Below are 22822 nucleotides of genomic sequence, written 5' to 3'. Positions count from 1 at the left end.
ACAGAGAACTGTTTGAAAATATTTCCATATTTAGTTGCAGTGTTGGGGAACAGTGGTTGCAAGGGATATTGAAAATATTAGTCCTGCTTTTATTAGGTGTGTTCTGAATGCTTCTTTAGAACCTATTGTAAATTTTTTTTTTTGGAGCTGGTGAGAACAGTATAAATGGGAAGGTAGAGGCAGCAGAAATAAAGGCCTATGCTACATTTTTAGTCTATGTTTAAAAAGGGGGATGATTTTAATTAGAATCTGGACTAGGGCCTCTGAGTACAGCTAAACTAGAAATATTAAATATTTTATACAAAGCAGAAATGTATGTGAATTGATGATAATGCATAAACTTTAAAATATTTATTTTTTCCTGAGGTTTTATATTCTAATCAGACCTATGGTAAATGCTTTATTTCTTAAGGAATGATATGACTGCAATAGTTAAGTGGTCTCCAGAAACATATTGAAGTGATATAGCAGTTGTCTCTTATAGATCCTTCTATGGAGCTTTCATTAATTTTCTGAATCTAGGGATTTGAATCCATCTATACTTCAAATTTAAAACAACATAATGTTCCTCTGAGAACTCAAGAGACTCAAAAGCTCCATTAATGCTCTAAGAATATTGATTGTCAACATCTGCTGTACTTAATGCTAGCCGTCCCTGTATGTCTATTGATACTCACAAAATTGCCTATTTTATTTGTACTCTAAAACCATTGACAATACCTTTAAGCATCCAGTATGCTATCCTGACCCATATTGCATCTGAGGATAGGATCCAAACTAGGAGAAAGAAGCAACACAAGCCAGGCTTGAATTCTAGTTGTCTTTGTCAAATGTTTGATTTTTATTTCCTTAAGATCTTAAAAGCACCATTCTTGCAAACACACATTGATCAGCTTTACATATATGAATATATTCAGGTACCTAAGTGTTTGCAGGACTGGAACATCCTGTAGTTCTGTGTGACTTCTTTGGAAAAGTGAAGTGAAATGCCAGACTAACCATTTCTGAATATTATCTGCCCCACCAGAGAAAACTCATAAAAGACTGTTTGTGACTACCGCTGAAGATATCATATCTTGCCAGGACACCCTTGTAAGCTTCCCGTCTTAAACTTGCCACTTGATAAGAGTTGCCCTTGTAGCTTCCCGTCTTAAACTTGCCACTGCTGTTTGAAATAATATAACCCAGAAGCCAAATTAATGAACTTTCACTAGTATAACAGAGAACACAATTTGACCATGTCTCAGTTTTCCCAAATGTGCCATTAATAAGTTAAATGTGGCTTTATGTAGGGAACAATGAGCCTTCTGAGTGGTCTAGTATTTTAGTGAAAGGCCCAACAAAAATACAAGCAAACCTTCACCACAACATCTTGGCTGGGAGACAGAGTCAGTCTCAATGTATGTGTTCTCCTGGTCTCCTACTCCCCTCCGCAGGGTTCTCTTGGCTCTGGTCCCTTCCCTGGAGTCAGGTCTCTTACCACTGCCTGAGGAGGAGGCTTCCCTGGAGCCAGGGCCTGCAGAGATCTGCCAGCTGCAGCTCTTCTCTGGGACAGCCTGTAGTACCTGAGAGGCTGGGCTTCCTGCCACTGTTTAGGAGTTCCCTGTCCCTAGGAGCATGCCTGCCAGGCTCCTTCTTCTGGTGAGCTGTCCTAGGAGCTCCTGTCCTCAGGAGCTTCCTGGCTCTATGATCCCCCCAGCTAAGGCCTAGTAACACAACTAACTAACTGATTAGGGATTCAGTTACTTCTAGGTGGATCTGAGTTGGCTCATTCTCCCTTACAGGTGCCTGTTGCAGGTAGTCTGATCCCGGACTTCCCTGACAGTCCTCATATATTTAAAACAGTAACCAGAACTTGGTTTTATGTATAGAACATATACTAGGTTTGTCAAAGTGTTTTATGAAACAGTGATCTATTCAATGGTAGCACAGAGGCAATGTGAGCAAAACATGACTGCCATCCGAGAGCCACAGGCTGATCTCCACAATTAAAATGGCTGTCATTTCCCTACTACCTCTGCAGGTGATAGTGAGATAGTGGCCATCTTTATTAGGCGCTATCTCCCATTCTTTCAGTAGGAGAGAGTCCTGGTTGACTCAAGGAAGATAGCTGCCCTACATCGAGGAGAAATAGCGTGGGGAGACTGGGCAGGTATGGAATGGTGAGGAGCAGAGGAGGATAGTGAGTTAATATGGGGTCAAGGGAATTTTGAAGCTAAGCAAGAACACTGGATGGAGTAAATTAATATTGAAGGACAGTGAGGGAGCAGGTGAATATGGGATGACAGCAGAATTTAGAGGGGTGGGAAAGGAGGGTGAGGGAGCAAGCAAGCCCACTACGGGAACAGGAAATGAGGGCCATACAGGTAGACTTTGGTGGATGCAAAGGAAAGGAGAATGCTGCATGGCAGAAGACTGAAGGAGAAGGGGGAGAATGAACAAGCAGGGAAACAGTAGGGCTGAGACTGATGGCAGATAGGGTCTGGGGATTGAGAGAAGGGTCTGAGAGCTTGGGACAGAGCGAAAGAAAGCTGGAAAGAAAAGGATGATCGTTTTCCCACTCAGGGGTCTGAGAGAGAGTGAGTGGCATCATTTCCAAGCATCCAGTGGGAAGGTCCACATTTTTGCATGTGCATTTAAGGTTGAATTTTCAACCTGTAACAATACCTTGTGAGATAGGCAGTTCCCCCTAAAGGATACATAATCTGAAGTCAGACTGAAAACCCCAAACTGTTTTAACCAATTCGTTCTCATGGCTTCCTAAGGTCTGACTCTTGACTTTTGAACTCTTGGGGTTGGCCATCATGATATTAATATTTTGCACTGGAACATTTAGTGCCTTCCCTTCCCCCAAGAATTTTCAAGAAGTCTGTATGCTACCTCTTATTACAGCTAGATTTATTATCTGATTTATTATGCACATTTCATATGACCTCAGGAAGCAACCTTTGGACTCTTAGTTGGCTGTGTGAATCCTGAGGGATTTAAAGAAAACATCCCTTCTTAAAAGTATAATCAGCATGATTGCTATTACACCATCTTTGTCTTACTCCATGAAGCTAAAATATTACATCTAATCTGATATGCTAGAGGCAACCACTGTTCAGAGACCTCTGCAAAACTGGCCAACAACAACAACAACATCTATCTGTCTGTCTAGGCATTTATACCACTCTCATCGCCATAGTATTTGGTTACTGAATGAAACTTCAGTATTAGCTCTAAATTTTCTGATCTCTCGGGGGTGGGGGTGGTGATTAACCACAGTGATGGAAAAGCCCCTCCCATTGCTGTAGTGAGTGGCTATACTAAAGCGCTACAGCGGCACTGCTGTAGCGGTTTGTGTATCCACAACCTAAATATGAGCTGAATTAAGCACACACTTTGGATCAGACATGCTGAAAACTGCTGCAAAAACTACTTCCCAGGATCATGTAAAGTATTAACCCTTTTCTGTCTGTGCTGATTTCTCTCTGATACCAAATTGGGAGGGATTCCAACTGCTTTGGAGGACAGGGTCATAATTCAAAATGATCTGGACAAATTGGAGAAATGGTCTGAGGTAAACCAGATGAAGTTCAATAAAGACAAATGCAAAGTGCTCCACTTAGGAAGGAACAATCAGTTTCACACATACAGACTGGGAAGAGACTGTCTAGGAAGGAGTACGGCAGAAAGGGATCTAGGGGTTATAGTGGACCACAAGCTAAATATGAGTCAAGAGTGTGATGCTGTTGCAAACAAAGAAAACATGATTCTGGGATGCATTAACAGATGTGTTGTGAGCAAGATACGAGAAGTCATTCTTCTGCTCTACTCTGCGCTGGTTAGGCCTCAACTGGAGTATTGTGCCCAGTTCTGGGCACTGCATTTCAAGAAAGATGTGGTGAAATTGGAGAGGGTCCAGAGAAGAGCAACAAAGAATGATTAAAGGTCTAGAGACCATGACCTATGAAGGAAGGCTGAAAGAACTGGGTTTGTTTAGTTTGGAAAAAAGAAGACTGAGAGGGGACCTGATAGCAGTTTTCAGGTATCTAAAAGGGTGTCATCAGGAGGAGGGAGAAAACTTGTTCACCTTAGCCTCCAATGATAGAACAAGAAGCAATGGGCTTAAACTGCAGCAAGGGAGATTTAGATTGGACATTAGGAAAAAGTTCCTAACTGTCAGGGTGGTTAAACACTGGAATAAATTGCCTAGGAAGGTTGTGGAATCTCCAACTCTGAAGATATTTAAGAGTAGGTTAGATAAATGTCTATCAGGGATGGTCTAGACAGTATTTGGCCCTGCCATGAGGGGACTGGACTCGATGATCTCTTGAGGTCCCTTCCAGTCCTAGAGTCTATGAGTCTATGAATCTATGTTCAATCAGGGGCGGCTCTAGCTTTTTTGCTGCCCCAAGCACGGCAGGCAGGCTGCCTTTGGCAACGCACCTGTGGGAGGTCCCTGGTCTCACGGCTTCGGCAGCGCGCCTGTGGGAGGTCCCCGGTCCTGTGGCTTCGGCGGTGTGCCTTCGGGAGGGCCCTGGTCCTGCGGATTCGGCAGGGCGTCTGTGGGAGGTCCCCGGTCCCACGGATTTGGTGTACCTGCCACTGAATTGCCGCCAAAGCTGCAGGACCGGCGGACCTCCCGCAGGCAAGCTGCCAAAGGCAGCCTGACTGCTGCCCTCTCAGGGACCGGTAGGCCGCCCCCCGCACCTTGCCGCCCCAGGCATGCGTTGGTGCCTGGAGCTGCCGCTGTGTTCAATAAACCAATTGAGCAAAGGTATCTGACATCTTATCAATAAATAAAATGAACTCATTGATTATCAACAATACTCACAACACACGTGGCAAATTGGGAAGTCTTATTTTCTCCATCTGAGGGACACTGTTGGTGAGTTGACCAGAGTCCCACAGGCGGTCAGCAGCATAGCTACACTGCAGCTGGGGTTGTGATTTGCAGCTTGTTTAAATCTCAGGTGGGTATGTCTAATCTAGCTAGTTCGCTAAGAAACAGTAGTGACGACATGGCTGCACAAGTCCGCCTGACTCCCCTAAGCATGTGCTTGCTTGTGCAGCCCATAGTGAAGCCTGTGCTGCCATGTCTTCACTGCTATTTTTAGCAAAGTAGCTAGAGTACATACAGCTAGTCCAGGTATATCTATGCAAACTGCAGTATAAACTGCTGTGGTGTAGACATAGCCAGGAACTAAATCTAAGTCTCTGTGTCTTAACCACAACAGTATCCTTCTTTCCTTTCTTTCCATTTTTATTGTTCATTATTTATATAGCACCATAACTGCATAGCTCCTTACAATATGCAGAATGTGTCCTAGGACAGAGTGAGTAACAACTTGCCCAACGTAACTTTAACACAAGAAGTCTTCAGAGTTGCTGAGATAAGAACATTATCTCTTGACTTCCAGTACAGTGTTTTAGCCACAAAAGCATCCTCCCACTCTAAATACGCACTTACCACAAATACCTTATTAGGCATGCAGTAGCTGAGTAACATGGTTAGTAAAAACATCAGAATAACCCCAATACCTGGATCACAGAAGTATGATCTGTTCCAAGTGCATGTAAAACTCTCATGTCCACCCCTGTATTCATCCAGAAATTGCCATGTCCTTTAATGTTCCATATTCATCCACACAATGCTGCCTGTAGTGCACCTCGGTGGTGCTGTTGGTGAAGGAGCACCACCATACTTTTCTTCTCCATGTCCACAACCAATGCTGTATCAGACACTTACAGTATTTTAACCTCTTATGTTTCTAATCTTCAGGTCTCCTAATGGGATTAATTATACGATATGCAACACCAACAGACTTTGAAAGTGGAACTGTCTATCCTTGTGAGAAGCTGAAGTTTGGCCCACCCACTCTACTTGTTAATATAACAAACCAAGTATATGAATATCAGTACAAAAGGGAAATCAGCCAACACAACATTAATGCCCACCAAGGCAATGCAATGCTTCAAAAGGTAAAAGGATTATCCACCATTATCCTTGTGTGTTATGAAATGAGTTCTTGCTTTATTAACTTATGCCACTGTGAAAGGAGAATCTGTCCCTATTTATAGTGTGATGTGGACACTTATTTTGACTTTAGGATGACAAGGGAGGAACAGGAAGGAGAACAGACAGAAAAAGGAAATAAGGTGAATTAGATGTCCAATTGCTATGAAACAGAAAAGAATAATAGTTCACCGCTCTGCTGCAGGCAGGAGGCTGTGTGAACAAAACAATTGCCTGAGTTCTCTGGTATGACCACTTCAGCCCCCACAAATATTGGCTTTATCTTGAGAAGATCTGGTCAAATCATATTAGAGAGTGATGAACTCAACACATTTCCCTCCATCAGCCATTGAATAAATTACTTACAAATCAGTGTTTTCATTACTTAAGCAGCTCTACTTGGAATCAAAAATTTTGAATGTAATGTTAATATTAAAATCTACATTTTATGCTCTTTCTCCCCCACACTCCCTTTTTTCTAAATTTCTAAGAAAGAAAATGTTGCAAAAACCCAACAAGAACTTTTCAGAACAGCACATTTCTCATGTTGTAATGAGAGAGAAAACATGTGCATAGCAAGATTCTAAACATGTGAGGAACTGCTTAAACTTCACTTCTGTTATTACACTCCATTACTGTATGACTTCCAATTCCTTCATGTGTGTTGCCTTGTAACTAACTTACCTGTGCGTTATAATGGAACTGCATAAATTGCAGCCTTGTCAGGGGATCATCCTCCCCTCTTTCCCCAGCCTGGCACTGTGAAAAGATTCTCTAAAGCCTCAGCTCTGTGGAGTTAGCATTGTGGGTTTCTTCAGGCCACAGGGAGGGGAATATGCTGCAGATGCTGCTACTTCAAACTATGCCTGCGTGATTCACTCCACCTCCACTTTACACTATGCAACAAATGCAAATTCAGCAGAATTTAGAAGGTGAAAACAGGCCCCAGAGAGCCTTTCCTGCCTTTGGTTTAAAAATAATAATTAAAAACAATGCTTGCATTTTGGCCTATTTCTTGATTGTTTTGTGCAAACCAAAATTCCCCTTTGACTTCATCATATAAGGTTCCTGAGCCTTTTCAGCAGTGATTAGCCTGTGCCATGATTTATAAATATCTTTTTGTTATATCATAGCATTGTTTTGAATAATAAAAATATGCAATTAGGATTTCTGTTGCCTATGGAAATAAGGTTAATCTAATTTACTTACTGACTTTTGAGACACTCGGTTTAGAAGAGTTAGTGGTAAAAAGTTCTTTCTCCATCTTATTTCCCATAAAGTTGTCAGTGGAGCTAAATTTACCACATCCCATTATTTGCCAGCCGGTTCACATTAGTCTAATAACTCAGAGTAAGCAGAACAGTGTAAAAAAAATATTTTTTGCTGAGTTCTCACTTCCTGTTTATCAAATCAAGTTATCTGTTGGTAAGAAGACGGAAGCAATTTTGCAGTCAGGTCTGCTTGCTATAAAGCTAAATAATCCATCTAGTATATTGTAGCCATTTTTTTTAAAGCACTTTATCTGGACAGAGGAGGAGCAAGCCATTATGCTAATGTCATGCTGTCACTTTTAAAGATATTAATATAGGAGCGCCCCCAGACAGAAGAATGAATTACACAGGCTTATTATTATAACGTCTTTTGTCTCTCAATGCTAGGCTGTAAATAGGATTCTGTTGTACTGGGAGTTACTTGAAATGAAGTTAAAAAAGCAGAACGCTATCTCTGCAGGCCTGAATTTGATGGAGAATACAGGCACTATACTAGCAATAGCAAGGCCGACCATTTTTTAAATTTTTGTTCAGACCTATGTTCATACTAACATCACTTTTGAGAAATCATTTTAATGAACGTCTTATTTTATAATGAAAATGTACATTGTTTTTCTTCCCCAGTCTTTTGTTTCAAGAAGCAAAACACACAGTAAAAATACATCTGTTTCATACATATAGGACTTGGAATGCATTGAGGAATGCACTTTGTTTGAACTCTAAGCAGTATTCCATTTTTATTACATGTCTCTTTGTTTTTCGCAGTGGCACTTGTAGAACAAAATGTGTTCCATATGGCGGCCAAAGCAGTGGGCTAGATTCCATCCTGTATTCTGGCCTCTTTCCGCTGCACTTGGACCTGGCTAAACCAGGAAGTGAGAGCTCTCTCTTGGTGTAAATCTGGTTTATAGCAGCTCTCATGTCAACAGTTCAGTCCACCCTGCTGTAGGGGACATGTCAGGGAGGGAAGGGGTTTTGGGGTCTTCTTCAGAGTGGAATTAGAATGGAACTGTGTTCTGCCAATTCTCAGCTGATGTACGGTCCTTTAGGGACTGCTGCCAGCTGGCGTAAGTCAGAGCAGTACAAGAAGAAATCAAGACAGAATGAAGAGTTCTCTCTTTCTCTTTTGTGCTCAGTGGATTTCTGTGCAGGAGATAAATGTGGGCAAGATCCATAAATTCCCATGGCTGTTATGCAAAATCTGTTTTTCCTACCAGCTACACATATCTGTCATACTGAGTTCAAATCCTTAGCGTTGTAGTTTTTCGTACAGATTAGATAGATTTCATACATACATGATAAAAAGGGATGTACTTCATTGAAGTCAGTAGATGTATAGCAACTTATACCAGCTGAGGATCTGGCTCAATATAGATTTATGCCTCAAAACTTTTGCAAAATACTATACATTAAAATGGAATAGGGAAAAATGTTGTTTTGCTTCCTACCTGAAAAAATGTTTTTCAGATAACTTAATTCCACAAATTGCAGGAATGGTGATTATGATAAAGTTTTTTCCAAAATTATTAAAATTTGCCACTTTCAATTAACACTTTTTGTCGACGAGGCCAAGTGCAATGCACAGGATTAACCCACAAAGTGCTGGCATTTTCCAGATTGTATGAAGACCAGTGACGGATTAGCCCCGGGGCCAACAGGGACCGTGCCCAGGGGCCCTGGCCAATTGCCCCTCCCAATAAAATAGGCGCCCCCGCTTCCCAGCAGGTCTTTGAGGGGGTCTGATCAGTCTTCCAGCCTGTGTTATCACTTCTGTGGAGTTTGTGCATGGAGTTCCCTGAGGAGGGGGCTTAATTCCTTACAGAGTACTTGCAAGCCCCAGATCCTCTCTGTGGTATGTTGGGAAATACAGAAGATGAATCTGATTCCTCTGGAGAAGTCCTCTTGGAGTCCCCACTTGGTAGGATATGAGAGTTTCTACCAAGTTCTGAACAATTCCAAAAACAGTTTCAAATGTCTGGGAGCTCTTGATCCAAACTTTGTTCTCACCTCCTGTCACAGAGGCGGATTAGGATTTTTTGGGGCCCTGGGCCAGAGCAAGTGAGGGCCCCTCCCCTCCTCTTCTACCTGCAGTTCCCCCTAGTGCTCCTGCCAGGAGGGGTTGAGACCCAAGGGCTTGCTCCCACCCCCCTGGTGCTCCTGCCAGGAGGGAGCAGGGCAAGCCACCATGCCCTGATCCTGCTCCCCACCTGCCGGCAGGAGTGCTGGTTAGGCAGCAGGAATTGGGTCAGGGCATGGGGTGCCCATTTTTCCAGGCCCCCCAAATTGGCCGGGGCCCATGGGCATGGACCCTGTTGGCCCAGAGGCTAATCCACCACTGTCTGTTCAGGTAATGCTTTTGTTCTGTGCTGAATATGGAAGCTTTTTGGTGGTTGAATTTTGAGTTCAGCATCCTATTTTTGAAATTCCATCAAGTCGGACCAGTTTAATCTGTATTGTTGCCACAAAGATTTCCTTATTTGTCTTCCCATCAGAAGTTCTGATGGAGATAGTCCAGATGCAAGTGGTGTTGACCAATATGCCTAGGAATGCTTTATATGGGGCCACTGATTTTTGCAGTGGTCTTTTTAAAGTCTGCACTGCTCTTTCCACCTCCTTGTTATTCTGGGAGCAATGTGGATTCCTCCTACAATGTTCAAAATCAAAGTCCTGTGCAAAATGTAGGAATGTTTTAGAGGTAAATTGAGGCCCATTATCAGATATGCAGACTACAGCAACTCCATGAGGTGTAGATATTGACTTTCATTTCTGCATGACCTGTGCCAAGGAACACTGTGTAAGTTTAGCTAAGTCAAAATATCTGGAGAATTAATCAGCTATAATAATGGAAAAAAATAAATCTTGTGGCTATCCACTGCCAAGGTCTTCAGATAGCTCTGTACAGAGAAATGGTTTTGGAGATTCCCTCCCACCCACCTCCTTGTTACATATCTCGCAGCCTCTACTGAGGTGTGACTTTGCCTATTCAGACTGGGCCACCACACAGATTGCTATGCTCATGCTCCACAGGTGGTTGTACTTTGGTGTCCCTCCAGGATACTGGAGAGTATCTTTCTGAAGTTCGTAGGGACAAGAATGTGTGTCCTTTCAGAAGCAGGCTATCTGGCATGTGAAAGGTCATTTTGGTCCTGTCAGTATGGTGGTAGGTCAGCTGGAAATTGACTCCTTTGATCCCACTCTCCTTGGTAGACTAGAGTCTGTTTCTGGCAAGTCTCATGCTTTAGTTAAGCTCCAGTTTGCTGAAGTCAGCTGGCAGATACTGGACTTGCTGCTAGAACAAAGTGTAGACTTTGACATCTTTCTCTAAAGCTTTTTCATCTTCCATTGGTGGCTGCCCCATTGGTCTTCTAGATAGCGTGTCTGCTACTCCGGAATATGTTCAGGGTTGAACGAAAATCACATTAGCTATAGCCAAAATCTTTGAATCCTAGGTGGAGGCTTTGATCCCAGTAATACCACTAAGGGCTTGTGGTCTGTTTCTTTATTAAAACTCAAGCCAGATGGATATACCCTGAGCTGTTCACAGGCCCAACTGACTGCTAGTACTTCCTTTTCTCCATCTGTTCTACGGGCTCATTGCCGTGCTGAGACAGGGCTCTGATTCCTTCCTGCTGCAGATTCAACACTTTTCCTGCTCACTCACTACTCTGGCAGTTAGAGATCTTTTTTTGTCCTCTACTCCTTCTTCAGAGAGAGAGATTCATCGACTTCTGACATCTTGTTGTGTGAGGGTATAAATATAGAGAGCCATGCTTTAAGCAGCAACTAGTGACCTCCCTAACCAGGAAGTTCCCCCATTTAAGATGTTGTAACACATCCTAGTCCTCTCTAGTAACTGCGGAGAATGAAGAACAATATGAACACTCCACGCCTGCCAAATCAATTGTTTCGGCAGTTGACAGACATTGTATATCTGATTCAAAACCTTTCCCACTAAAAAACAGACAATTTAGGAAAAGCACAGAAGGGAGCACATGTTTCTCCAAGCAGCATCTGCTTTCCTATCAACAAAGAATTTTTAAGCACAATTTAATTTGTTAATTGGAATTAAACACATAAATACCCATTCATCTGCTGGAATGCAGAACCCAGCATAATTACTCCTTTTCCTGAAAGAAGTATGATATAATATTTTAAATATGTAATGAGCCTTTATTAAAGAGCTTTTACTCCTGGAGTGTGACCTACTGCAGTGTCCCTTTGACAATCCAGGCTGCAGCTTGAAGTAAAATTTATTACAGTACTTAAGAAATTCTAGGTGATGTCAAATGACTTTAAAGCTGTTACCAAATGAGTGATCCGAAATAGGCATTTAAATTTAGTTATAAGGTTGCCCAATCCTATGAGATGCTTTGTGCCTTCTGCGAGATGGTAAGCCCTCTCAACACACAGTAAAGGGTTGTCTACACTTACTGGGGATTGATGTGTGGTGATGGATGCATTGGCAGTCAATTTAGCAGGTCTAGTGAAGACCCTCTAAATCAGGGGTGGGCAAACTTTTTGGCCCGAGGGCCACATCTGGGTGGGGAAATTGCATGCAGGGCCATGAATGTAGGGCTGGGGCAGGGGGTTGGGGTGCTGGAGGGAGTGTGAGGTGTGGGAGGAGGTGGAGTGCACAAGGGGGCTCACGGCAGGGGGTTAGAGTGTGGCAGGTGATTGGGGTGCAGGTTCCGGCCCGGCGCCGCTTACCTGGAGAGGCTCTGGGGTGGCAGCAGGATGCAGTGGGGCTAAGATAGGGTCCCTGCCTGCCCTAGCCCCACGCTGCTCCACTCCTGGAAGGGGCTGACACCACATCCCTGTGGCCACTGGGGGCAGCAGAGGGAGGACAGAGGCCTCTACACACTGCCCTCACCTGCGGGTATCTCCCCCGAAGCTCCCGTTGGCCGTGGTTCCCCATTCCTGGCCAATGGGAGCTGCAAGGGGTAATGTCTGCTGGTGAAGGCAGCACACAGATCCCTCTGCCTCCTCTCCCAGGGGCCACGGGGATGTGGTGCTGGCCACTTCTGGGAGTGGCAAGGGCCTGCAGCACCATGGGGGCGGAAATCCTGCATGCTGGATCCAAACCCCTGATGGGCCAGATCTGGCCCCCGGGCTGTAGTTTGCCCACCCGTGCTCTAAATCGACCACAGATCACTCTCCACTCAACTCCTGCTGTCATGGTATAATTCCCCACTCTGAACCTTAGCGTCCAAAAGATGGGGTACCAGCATGAATTCCTCTAAGCTCAATTACCAGCTTAGAACCTGTAGCGCTGCCACCAACCAGGAATTCCAGTGCCTGGTACACTCTGGTCCCCCCAAAACCTTGCCCCGGGACCCCCAAGACCCAGACCCTCTGGATCTTAACACAAGGAAAGTAAACCCTTTCCCTCACCGTTGCCTCTCCCAGGCTTCCCCTCCCTGGGTTACCCTGGAAGATTACTGTGATTCAAACTCCTTGAATCACAAAACAGAGAGGACAATTCACCTTCCTCCCTCCTTCTCTTTCCCCCTCCCAGACTCTTCCTGAGAGAAAGTAATCCTGGCACAGAGAGAAATCAGCCTCTCTCTCCCTCTTCCCTCCTTTCTCCCCACCAATTCCCTGGTGAATCCAGATCCCGTCCCCTGGGGTCTCACCAGAATAAAAAAACAATCAGGTTCTTAAACAAGAAAAGCTTTTAATTAAAGAAGGAAAAACAGTAAAAATTATCTTTGTAAATTTAAAATGGAATAGGTACAGGGTCTTTCAGCTATAGACACTGGGAATACTCTCCCAGCCTAAGTATACAAGTACAAATTAAAATCTTTTCAGCAAAATACCAATTTGAACTCCTTTCAGCCAAATACACATTTGCAAATAAAGAAAACAACCATAAGCCTAACTCGCTTTATCTACCTAGTACTCACTATTTTGAATCTATAAGAACCTGTATCAGGGAGATTGGAGAGAAACCTGGTTGCACGTCTGGTCCCTCTGAGCCCCCAGAGTGAACAACAACCAATTCTAACAGCACACACAGAAACTTCCCTCCCTCAAGATTTGAAAGTATCCTGTCTCCTGATTGGTCCTCTGGTCAGGTGACAGCCAGGCTTACTGAACTTGTTAACCCTTTCCAGACAAAGAGATATGAAGCACTTCTGTTCTATTAACTTTTACTTATCTGTTTATGACACCTGCACTCCATCCTAAAGAGAAACACAAGGGGAGTTGATGGGAGAGCATCTCTCATCGACATAGCCTAGTGTGGACCCTGCGGTAAATAGATCTAAGTATGTTGACTTCAGCTACATTATTCACATAGCTGACGTTGTGTAACTTAGATTGATCTTCCCCCCCCCCCCAGTATAGACAAGGCCCAAGTCTGTCACTCAGGCCCATATCCACAAAAGGACTTAGGCATTATAGTGCCTAACTTTTAAATTTCTTGTCACCCAGTGGAATTCACAAACCTTGAGTTAATTCCCTAGGCTTCCTGTACAATGTGTTGCGTTGGGGAGGAAGGGGGGGAATGAGAGACCCCAGAGAATGGGAGCCATAAAAGCTAGCCCACTAAGCAGGGATCTAGCTAAACTAGCCAATAGCAGATGGGGTGGGGGGGACGTATCTTAAGTTCCAACCGCCTCATGGAGTTAGATGCCTAAATCCAGATGGAAGGGAAGTGTCTATTTCTGCTTGGGATTCACAGCTGGGAACATTCTCCTGGTGTCAGATGCCTAAGCCATGTCTTGTGTGACAGTGGTGGAGAGGTGGCCTCTCTTATAACCTTTAGCCCTGTGGTTAGGGAATTCACCCAGGGTGTTGAAGACCCCTGTTCAGTTGCTGCCCTCTGCCTGATGTGAAAAAGGGAATTGAACAGAGGTTTCCCACCTATCAGATGAGTGCCCTGACTGCTAGATTAGAATCACCTTCCCTCTCACCCAGTGCATATTTAATTATTTATATACAGTAGAACAGCTTCAACAGGAGCGAGATACTCAGATCAGAAGGTCTCATAGCCCAGTTAGGGCACATACCTCAGAGATGGGAAACCCCTGTTCAAATCTCTTCTTCTCATGATGCAGAAGAAGGAATTGAGTCACATCCTGACTGAGTCTTCTAACCACTGGGCTAAAGGTTCCTCTTTCCCTCTCTGGCTGTTTTGTGTGGAGGTAGGTATGGTCTGAGCACACCTATCAGATCAGGCCTCACAGGCAAGACTGGTGGGGCAAAACCTATCTTCACCTGGTTTGAGGCTCGCCCTGGGGCTTATGTATGAGATAGGCCTGTGGGCGCCTGCCTGAGGCAGCAGTGAGCGTGTCCATAGGTGCCTGGGGAACTCTTAGAGAAAATTTAGACATCTAGCAAATTCAGGCCCCTACAGGGTTAAGTAGCAGCTGAGCGGGAGTTTTATGGATTGCAGTGGTGCCTAAAACTGGGCTTTATGCACTGAAGTCCATTTGTGGATCTCAGCCTCAGCACTTTGTAGGATTACTAGATACTTCTGGAGACTGGATCCTAAAATTTTAAATGCAAGGTCTTGTGGTGCAAATTCCTTTATAAAAAGAACTCCTCAAGAATTTAATAAAAAACGACTCTTCCATTGGTCTTTGGAACTGTTTTAATAGAAAAGTATGTCCTTGCTAGAGAATTCTGTAGGATGACTCATAAGATCAATAGGAAGGACTTGACTAACCATTATATTTTGTAGGTTTTGAGAGTAATTTCTATAGAACCCATATGGTTTCATCCTATCAAATGCTATAGGACTGAGCACCTTCTGCACAGACTGAGTACCCACAGCTACCCCTGAATTCAGTGCAGTGAAGGGTGCCAAGCACCTTGCAGGACTGGAGCCACTCCCATTTTTTCATAGGTATAACTTTGTTTGTGATTAAGGGTATGACTATACATACAGCACTGCAGCAGCATATCTGTACCAGTGCAGCTGTGCCATTGCAGCGGTCTGGTGAAAAATGCTCTATGCTGATGTGAGAGAGAGCTCCCCCATTGACATAAAAATCCACCTCTGCGAGCGACATAAGCTATGTTGGCAAGAGAAGCTCTCCCGCCAACATAGCGCTGTATACACAAACGCTTATGTCGGTGTAATTTGTTGCTCGGGGCGTAGAATATTCACAATGAATAACCCTCTGAAAAAAGCAGAGAACCTTCCAGCAATGATCAGGGTTTGACTCCAATCCTAGATATGGTGCGGTTGACCGTTGCTCTCACTTGCACACAAATACAGTCAGAGATTTTTCAAGCTATGCAGTGAGACATGCCTGAATATCTGAGTGGAGAATCACACCTGAAGAATAGCAAAGATTATGCCGTGACATCTGGCAAAACTAGCTCCAGAAATGTTCAGAGAATAAAATCAACAACAAGAACGTTTTTAAAGTAGATAAGCTATTTTAAATACAAATGCTGAGCCCTGGCACCTCTGGCTTGGCATTTCATAGTCCTGACACCTTTGGGCTTGCCATGTCAGTTATGAAAAGTACAAAAATCATTTGAGCCCTGGCACATCTTTCATTACAAATTAAGCACGGGGCTGGATGAACCTCAAAAGAGGTCTGAATTGAATTTGGACCCTAATGTTCAGATCTTTATACTAAATGTATTTGAACTCCTTAAAACTATGGGCTCTGAAAAATTGAACTGGAAGTTTCACGAGAACAGGTTTCTTCACAAGATTATTGGTGCTTCCCATACTTGTTGGATCACCTGCTGTTCCACTGGTATGTTGGTCCTTCTGTTCCTCATCCTAAAGCAGAAATGAGGAGCATAGGATTGTGTGACAATTGGAAAAAAGGTAACTAATTATTCCTGAACCCGCAAAAAGGTTCTATTCAAAGTTGGGGCACAGATTCTTATTTTGTTTGATTCTTTTCACCCAATGCCATAAGTAATACTCTCTGTATATGTTCATAGGGTGAAATTCACCCCAAAGCAAAGAGCCCATGCAAGAACCTCCGCATTGCCTAATCACTTTAGTAGGGCTGGGGGACATATACTGTATTTTTATTGCGATTTAAGGCTAGAAGGGATCACCTTGAGCTATTCTGACTTCCTGCATAACACATGGGTAGCCCTCCACCCCATCTCTGTGAGGAAACTCAGTATGGGACCCAAGCGGGGCTAAGCAGAGACTTGAGTGGGTTTGACAGTCCAGGGTTACACAGATCCAGGGGCCTAACAGCTTGCATAAGGGTGTATGGAGTAACAGCTGCTGCTATCCCAGTTTAGAGGGCAGGAAGGGCTGGATTGTAGAATAGAGGCACAGCCCTGGTTTAGGGAGTGAATAGTGGACTGCTCATTGCCCCAAACAAATCCCGGTTACTCTGGCTCCATGCAGAATAGATGAGTCTCATCCATTGAAAATGGAGAATATAATGTAACCCCCTGCTGCTTCCAAGACAGACCACTTTTTCCTCACAAGGTGGCATACCAACAGCCATGGTGGACTTAGTCCCTCTCAGATTTCCACACACAATGATGTGTTGCATCTCCAGCAGTGCAGAAGATAAATAAGCTGTTGTCTCATAGGGATAGATGAGTGCCACTGAGAGGATATTTCAGTTTCATTGCCATGGCAGTTTTTCCTGCACTATCAGTACAGATGGGAACAGAAATGATAATGAAGAGCTACAGGATGTTATTGGTAAAGTAGCTGAACTGTTAATAATCAAGCACATTAAAAGCCCTCTAATGAATATACTCTCCTAAAAGAAACAGCAAAACATCTGAAGTTTAAAGGAAAGGCTTCCTAGTACATGTGTGAATTCAGCATTTTCCCACCAACCAGATCTCTTGTCGAAAGGGCAAATTCACATCTTGGCAAAACTATATTTTACTGTCAAGTAGAATGTTCCTAGTTCACTTTAATGTAGTTCCCTTAAAAAATGATTACCTTAAGATAAACTAGGAACCTTTCAGTTCCTGTCCGCAGTGCCCATCTGGGGGAATTACAGCTCAGTACTTTGGTGCACCGTTCTGTTCATTCCCGTATAGTTCAAACTGCCCTTGCTTAGACAATGCTAAGGGGCTAATTTAGCCTGCAGGTCCTTTATGCCTGGAGATGATGTGAGATTGAGAGAACCCAGCTTCACCTTTCGAACCCAAATTGAGTTTGCAGTACATGCAGTCAGAAAAAAAATTCTCCTGCATAAGTATTTTTCTATGGAATCTAGAAAAATGAATATTAAACAGGTACACAGGCCCTTTTCCAAAACAGCTATGTTTGGGGAAAATTTTAAAACTGAATGCTAACCAGCTGCTCCAGTGACTGAGCTGGAAAGTTTTTACTAGAAGGGGTGAATTAGAGTATCATCGACATCAAAGAAACTTGGTGGAATGATGAAAATAAATAGGACGTGGTTAACACCAGGGTAAAAAATACATAGGAATGATAGACTAGGTCATGCTGGTGGGGGAGGGCATAATATGTGTAAGAAAGCATAGAGTCAAATATAGTAAAAATCTTAAATGACTCAAACTGTACCATAGAAAGGATAGAAATTCCATGCTTGAATAATAAGAGAATAGCAATAGGAACACACTACCAGCCATCTGACCAGGATGGTGACAGTGATTGTGAAATGCACAGGGAGATCAAAGAGGCTACAAAAACAGAAAACTCACTAATAATGGGGAATTTCAGCTATCCCTCTATTGACTGGAAACATGTCATCTCAGGATGGGATGCAGAGATAAAATGTCTAGACACCATTAATGATTGCTTCTTGGAGCAGCTAGTCCTGGAATCCATAAGGGGAGAGGCAATTCTTGATTTAGTCCAAAGTGGTGCACTTAAGAGATGAATGTAGCTGAGGCGCTCAGTAATAGTTACCATACTGTAATTAAACTTAACATTTTTAAGGGGAGGGGGAAGACCAAAGAAACCCATCACAGTAGCATTTAACTTTAAAAGGGGGAACTACAGAAAAATGAGGAAGGTGGTTAAATGGAAATTAAAAGGAACAGTCACAAGAGTGCAACTTTTTAAAAACAGCATAATAGAGACACAAACTATTTTCCCTAAATAAAACAAAAACAAAAAACCAGCACCAGTAAGAGAGCCAACAAATTCTACCATGGCTAAACAACGGAGGAATAGAGACAGGTTCAAGACAAAAAGACATCTTTTACAAATTGGAAGTCAAATCCTATTGAGGCAAATAGAAAGGAGCATAAACTCTGGCAAGTCAAATATAAGTAAAAGTATAACTAGCTGGGTGAAAAAAGAATTTGAAGAGCAACTAGCAAAAGGCACAAAAACTAACAGCAAAAAATTTAAGTACATCAGAAGCAGGAAGTTTGCCAAACAATCAGTAGGGCCACTGGACAATCAAGGTGCTAAAGGAGTACTTAGGGAAGACCAGGCATTTGCAGAGAAACTAAATAAATTCTTTACATGAGTCCTCATTGCAGAGGATGTGAAGGAGATTCCCACATCTGAGCCATTCTTTTTAGGTGATCATCTGAGTTACTGTCCCAGAATGAGGTGCCAATAGAGGAGGTTTTAGAATAAATTAAACAGTAATAACAGTAAGTCACCAGGACCAGATGGTATACACTCAAGAGTTCTGAAGGATCTCAAATATGAAATTGCAGAACTACAAACTGTAGTATGTAACCTATCGTTTAAATCTGCCACTGTATGCTGTGCTTAATTTGTGCTAGGGCTTGCCAGGGCTCAGCTCTAGCACCTCTAGGGTTGGCAGTTCATAGCTCTGGCACCTCTGGGCTTGCCACATCAGTTATGAAAGTAAAAAAAAAATTGCTTGAGCCCGAGCACCTCTTTCATTACAGCATTGGCTGCATGAGATAACTGGTGGATAGCTAACGTGATGCCGATTTTAAAAAATGTGTCCAGAGGCAATCCTGGCAGTTACAGGCTGGTAAGCCTAACTTCAATACCTGGCAAGTTGGTTGAAACTATATGAAAGAACAGAATTATCAGACACATAGACAAGCATGATATGTTGGGGAAGAGTCCACATGGCTTTTGTAAAGGGAAATCATGCCTCACCACTCTATTAGAATTCTTTGAGAGCATCAACAAATATGTGGATAAGGGTGGCCCAGGGGATATGGTGTTCTTGGACTTTCAGAAAGCCATTTACAGAATCCCTCACCAAAGACTCATAAGCAAAATAGGAAGTCATGGGGTAAGAAGGAAGGTTCTGTCATGGATCAGTAACTGGTTAAAAGATAGGAAACAAAGGGTAGAAATAAATGGCCAGTTTTCACAGTGGACGGAGGTAAATAGTGGTGTCCCCCAACGATCTGTACTTGGACAAGTTCTACATATTCATAAATGATCTGGAAAAAGAGGTTCACAGTAAGGCGGTGAAGTTTGCAGATGATACATAATTAGTCAAGATAGTCAAGTCCAAAGCTGCCTGCCAAGAGTTACAAAAGGGATCTCTCAAAACTGGGTGACTGGGCAACAAAATGGCAGATTAAATTCTGCATTAATAAATGCAAAATAATGTGTGTTGGAAAACATAATCCCACCTATACATACAAAACAATGAGGTCTAAGTGAGCTGTTGCCACTCAAGAAAGAGATCTTGGAGTCATTGTAGACAGTTTTCTGAAAACAGCTGCTCAGTGTGCAGTGAAAATCAAAAAGGCTAACAATGTTAGGAACTATTAGGAAATGGATACATTATAAGACAGAAAATATCATAATGCCACTATATAAATCCATGGTACACCTTGAATATCACATGTAGTCCTGGTTGTTCCATCTGAAAAAAAATATTGGAATAAGTACAGAGAAGGGCAACAAAAATTATTGAACAGCTTCTATCTTAGGAGAGATTAAAAATATGGGGACTGTTCATATTAGAAAAGACATGATTAAGGGGAGATGTGATAGAGGTCTATAAAATCATGACTGGTGTGGAGAAGTGACTAAGGAAGTGTTATTTACCCCTACATATAACACACAAATCAGGGGTCACCCAATGAAATTAATAGGCAGCAGGTTTAAAACAAATATAATGAAGTACTTCTTCACACAATGCAGTCAACCTGTGGAACTCTTTGTCAGAGGATATTGTGAAGGCCAAGACTATAACAGGGTTCAAAAAAGAATTAGATAAGTTCATGGAGGATAGGTCCATCAATGGCAATTAGCCAAGATGATCAGGGATGCAACCCCATCCTCTGTGTGTTCCTAAGCTTCTGACTGCCAGAAGCTGAGATGGGACATTAGGAGATGGATCACTCCATAAGTGCCCTGTTCTGTTCATTCCCTCTGAAGCATCTGGCACTGGTCACTGTTGGGAGACAGGCTACTGGCTAGATGAACCATTGATCTGACCCAGTTTTGCCATTCTTTTATGAGGTTTTTATTATTAAAGTTGGTAAAGCAAAATAAAAAGTAAATAAGCATAAGCAAAGATGGAGAATATCCTCCCATGAGAGGGAAGATCTCCTTTATTTGGAACAAGGAAACACAAGAAGGATTTATTTTTCCTTTTAATTTAGTTTTGTGTGCAGTTTCTAGCTATGTAGCAACTTGTATGGCCATCATCCCAGTATCAGAGCACCTCAGAATCATTATCTTTGCAAAACATCTATGGAGTAGGAAGGTATTATCCCATTTTACAGGTGGGAAACTGAGGCACGGGATGACTTTCCAAAAATCATGGATGAAATCTGTGGCTTAGCCAGGAGTCCCCAGTCCACCACCAAACTTACCAGGCCATCTAGTTCATTACTCTTCTTAACATATAAAATGTAATTTGCCTGTGTTCTGTATTGACAGAGCACTACTTATTTCTTATGCTTAATATTTTTTTACAAAAATGTCTGAATATTGTACTATATGCACACGCAGCAGGGAACTCTAAACTAGTATTTATTCAGATAATAACTCTGAGTAATTTGTCTAGTTTCCGCACTTCTGAGAATAACTTATTAAGCCTGACACCGTGATTAATCCTGATTTTAAAATGGCCTGACTCTCACTTAAAACCTTCCATAACAAACTGAATGGCTGCTTTACTTTTTCCTTACTCAATATCTTTGTCTTTTCTGGCAGATGACATTTGATCCTTCGATCTTCTTCAATGTTTTACTGCCACCCATTATATTTCATGCTGGATATAGTTTAAAGAAGGTAAGTGATTTCTTACAGAAGGTGGGTTGGTCTGATGGCTACTTTGTAGTGCCACTGTTACATTGGTGGGGAGAAGAATCTAAGTAATCGTCAGTTTGAAATTCTTTTGCATGGTAATTATTTAGGCCACTTGATATCAGAGAAGAGAATGAAAAATAACTGTTTAAGACTTCAAACCCATGGGCCTGATTCTGCTCTCTGTTACGCTTCTGTAAGGCTCTGATCTTGCACTTCAAAGTGTGGGTGAATTGCTGTGCCCATGCAAGGCCCCTTTGAAGTCAGTGAGGCTCCACATGTGTGCAGCAGTCCTCCTACCATGCAGAATTGGGACCTACATCTGTGTAAGGGAGGGGATTCATTGTAATATTTACATAGGTCATTAAGAACCTGAGCTTTCATTATGACCACTAACTTTCATACATGACTATGCAATTCATACTTGAGATGCAGAAAGGGAAGATCAGTGACATATAGACACTGACAGAACATGAGGAGGTCTTAGATCATATTTTCAAAAGCACATTTGAAGCCTGTGGTTTGTTTGTTTTTCCAGTCCTGAAGAACTACTATAGCAACTGCCAGAATGACTTGAATGGGACTCCTAAAATTGGTGTCTGAACTTGAATTTAGGTTTCTAAGATGAACTCTGCTAAATTTGACATTGTATTTTTCACACTTTGTTTCCCCAGAGACATTTTTTTCGTAATTTAGGATCAATTTTAACATATGCCTTTTTGGGAACTGCCATCTCTTGCATTGTCATTGGGTAAGTGAAATTCACATCCTATTATTCTTGTTCAAGTTTAAGATTAGTCGATTTTCCTGATAAAAGGGCACATGATTTACTGCACCGGTGTTAGTCTAATACGAAGGCATTTTCCTGCATATCTATTCATGACTTTCCTAAACAATGAAGTTCTACCTTCAGGTGAGGTTGAGATGGAAAATTCAAGATGCAGTCATGGTATAGGCCGAACCCTTTCCTTGAGACACTCAGTATCTTACACACTTGGGCCCTAATTTGTGATCTTTATATAGGCACAGGCTGCCTTTTACAGTCATGTAGCATTAACGTTTTATCTGTCCTGCAAGAAGGAAGCATTCTCCTTGGGGGAACACACTGTTCTTTACTGGCATTCCATTTACAGGACAAGAAATCTCCAGGAAGAAAGGAGGAATTTTAAGGTTCTTGAACTGTAGTGGATATCCAGTATCATATGTGGAAAATAGATTAGAGTCAGTGCGACAATGAGACAAGCTTCAGCCCTGGTCGTGTAGGAAAATTCCTGCAGCAGTAAAAGGGTAATAACTGGTTCTTAACCAAGGTTTCTTCAATGAGCTCTGCACCTGCACAGAGCCCTGCTGAAGCTAACAGAACTCCTTACAGGGGTCTGCCTATGCAGAGCTCATTTCAGGGTTGGGACCTAAGACTTCATT

General features: G+C 42.6%; 1 protein-coding gene across 1 annotated transcript in view; it reads left to right on the top strand.

The window, feature by feature from the left end:
- The window catches only part of SLC9A9 (solute carrier family 9 member A9), a 364826-nt gene that overhangs the window by 5417 nt on the left and 336587 nt on the right, over positions 1-22822 (top strand). The window contains exons 2-4 of the mRNA XM_050965939.1: positions 5768-5967; positions 21308-21385; positions 22075-22151. Of these exons, the coding sequence (XP_050821896.1) occupies positions 5768-5967; positions 21308-21385; positions 22075-22151 (355 nt within the window). The remainder of the gene's footprint in view (positions 1-5767; positions 5968-21307; positions 21386-22074; positions 22152-22822) is intronic.

The sequence above is a fragment of the Gopherus flavomarginatus genome, chromosome 8 (assembly GCF_025201925.1).
Source record: "Gopherus flavomarginatus isolate rGopFla2 chromosome 8, rGopFla2.mat.asm, whole genome shotgun sequence".
NCBI lineage: Eukaryota > Metazoa > Chordata > Testudines > Testudinidae > Gopherus > Gopherus flavomarginatus.
Note: the sequence above shows the minus strand (reverse complement) of the source record. Positions and strands in the feature narration are given on the sequence as shown.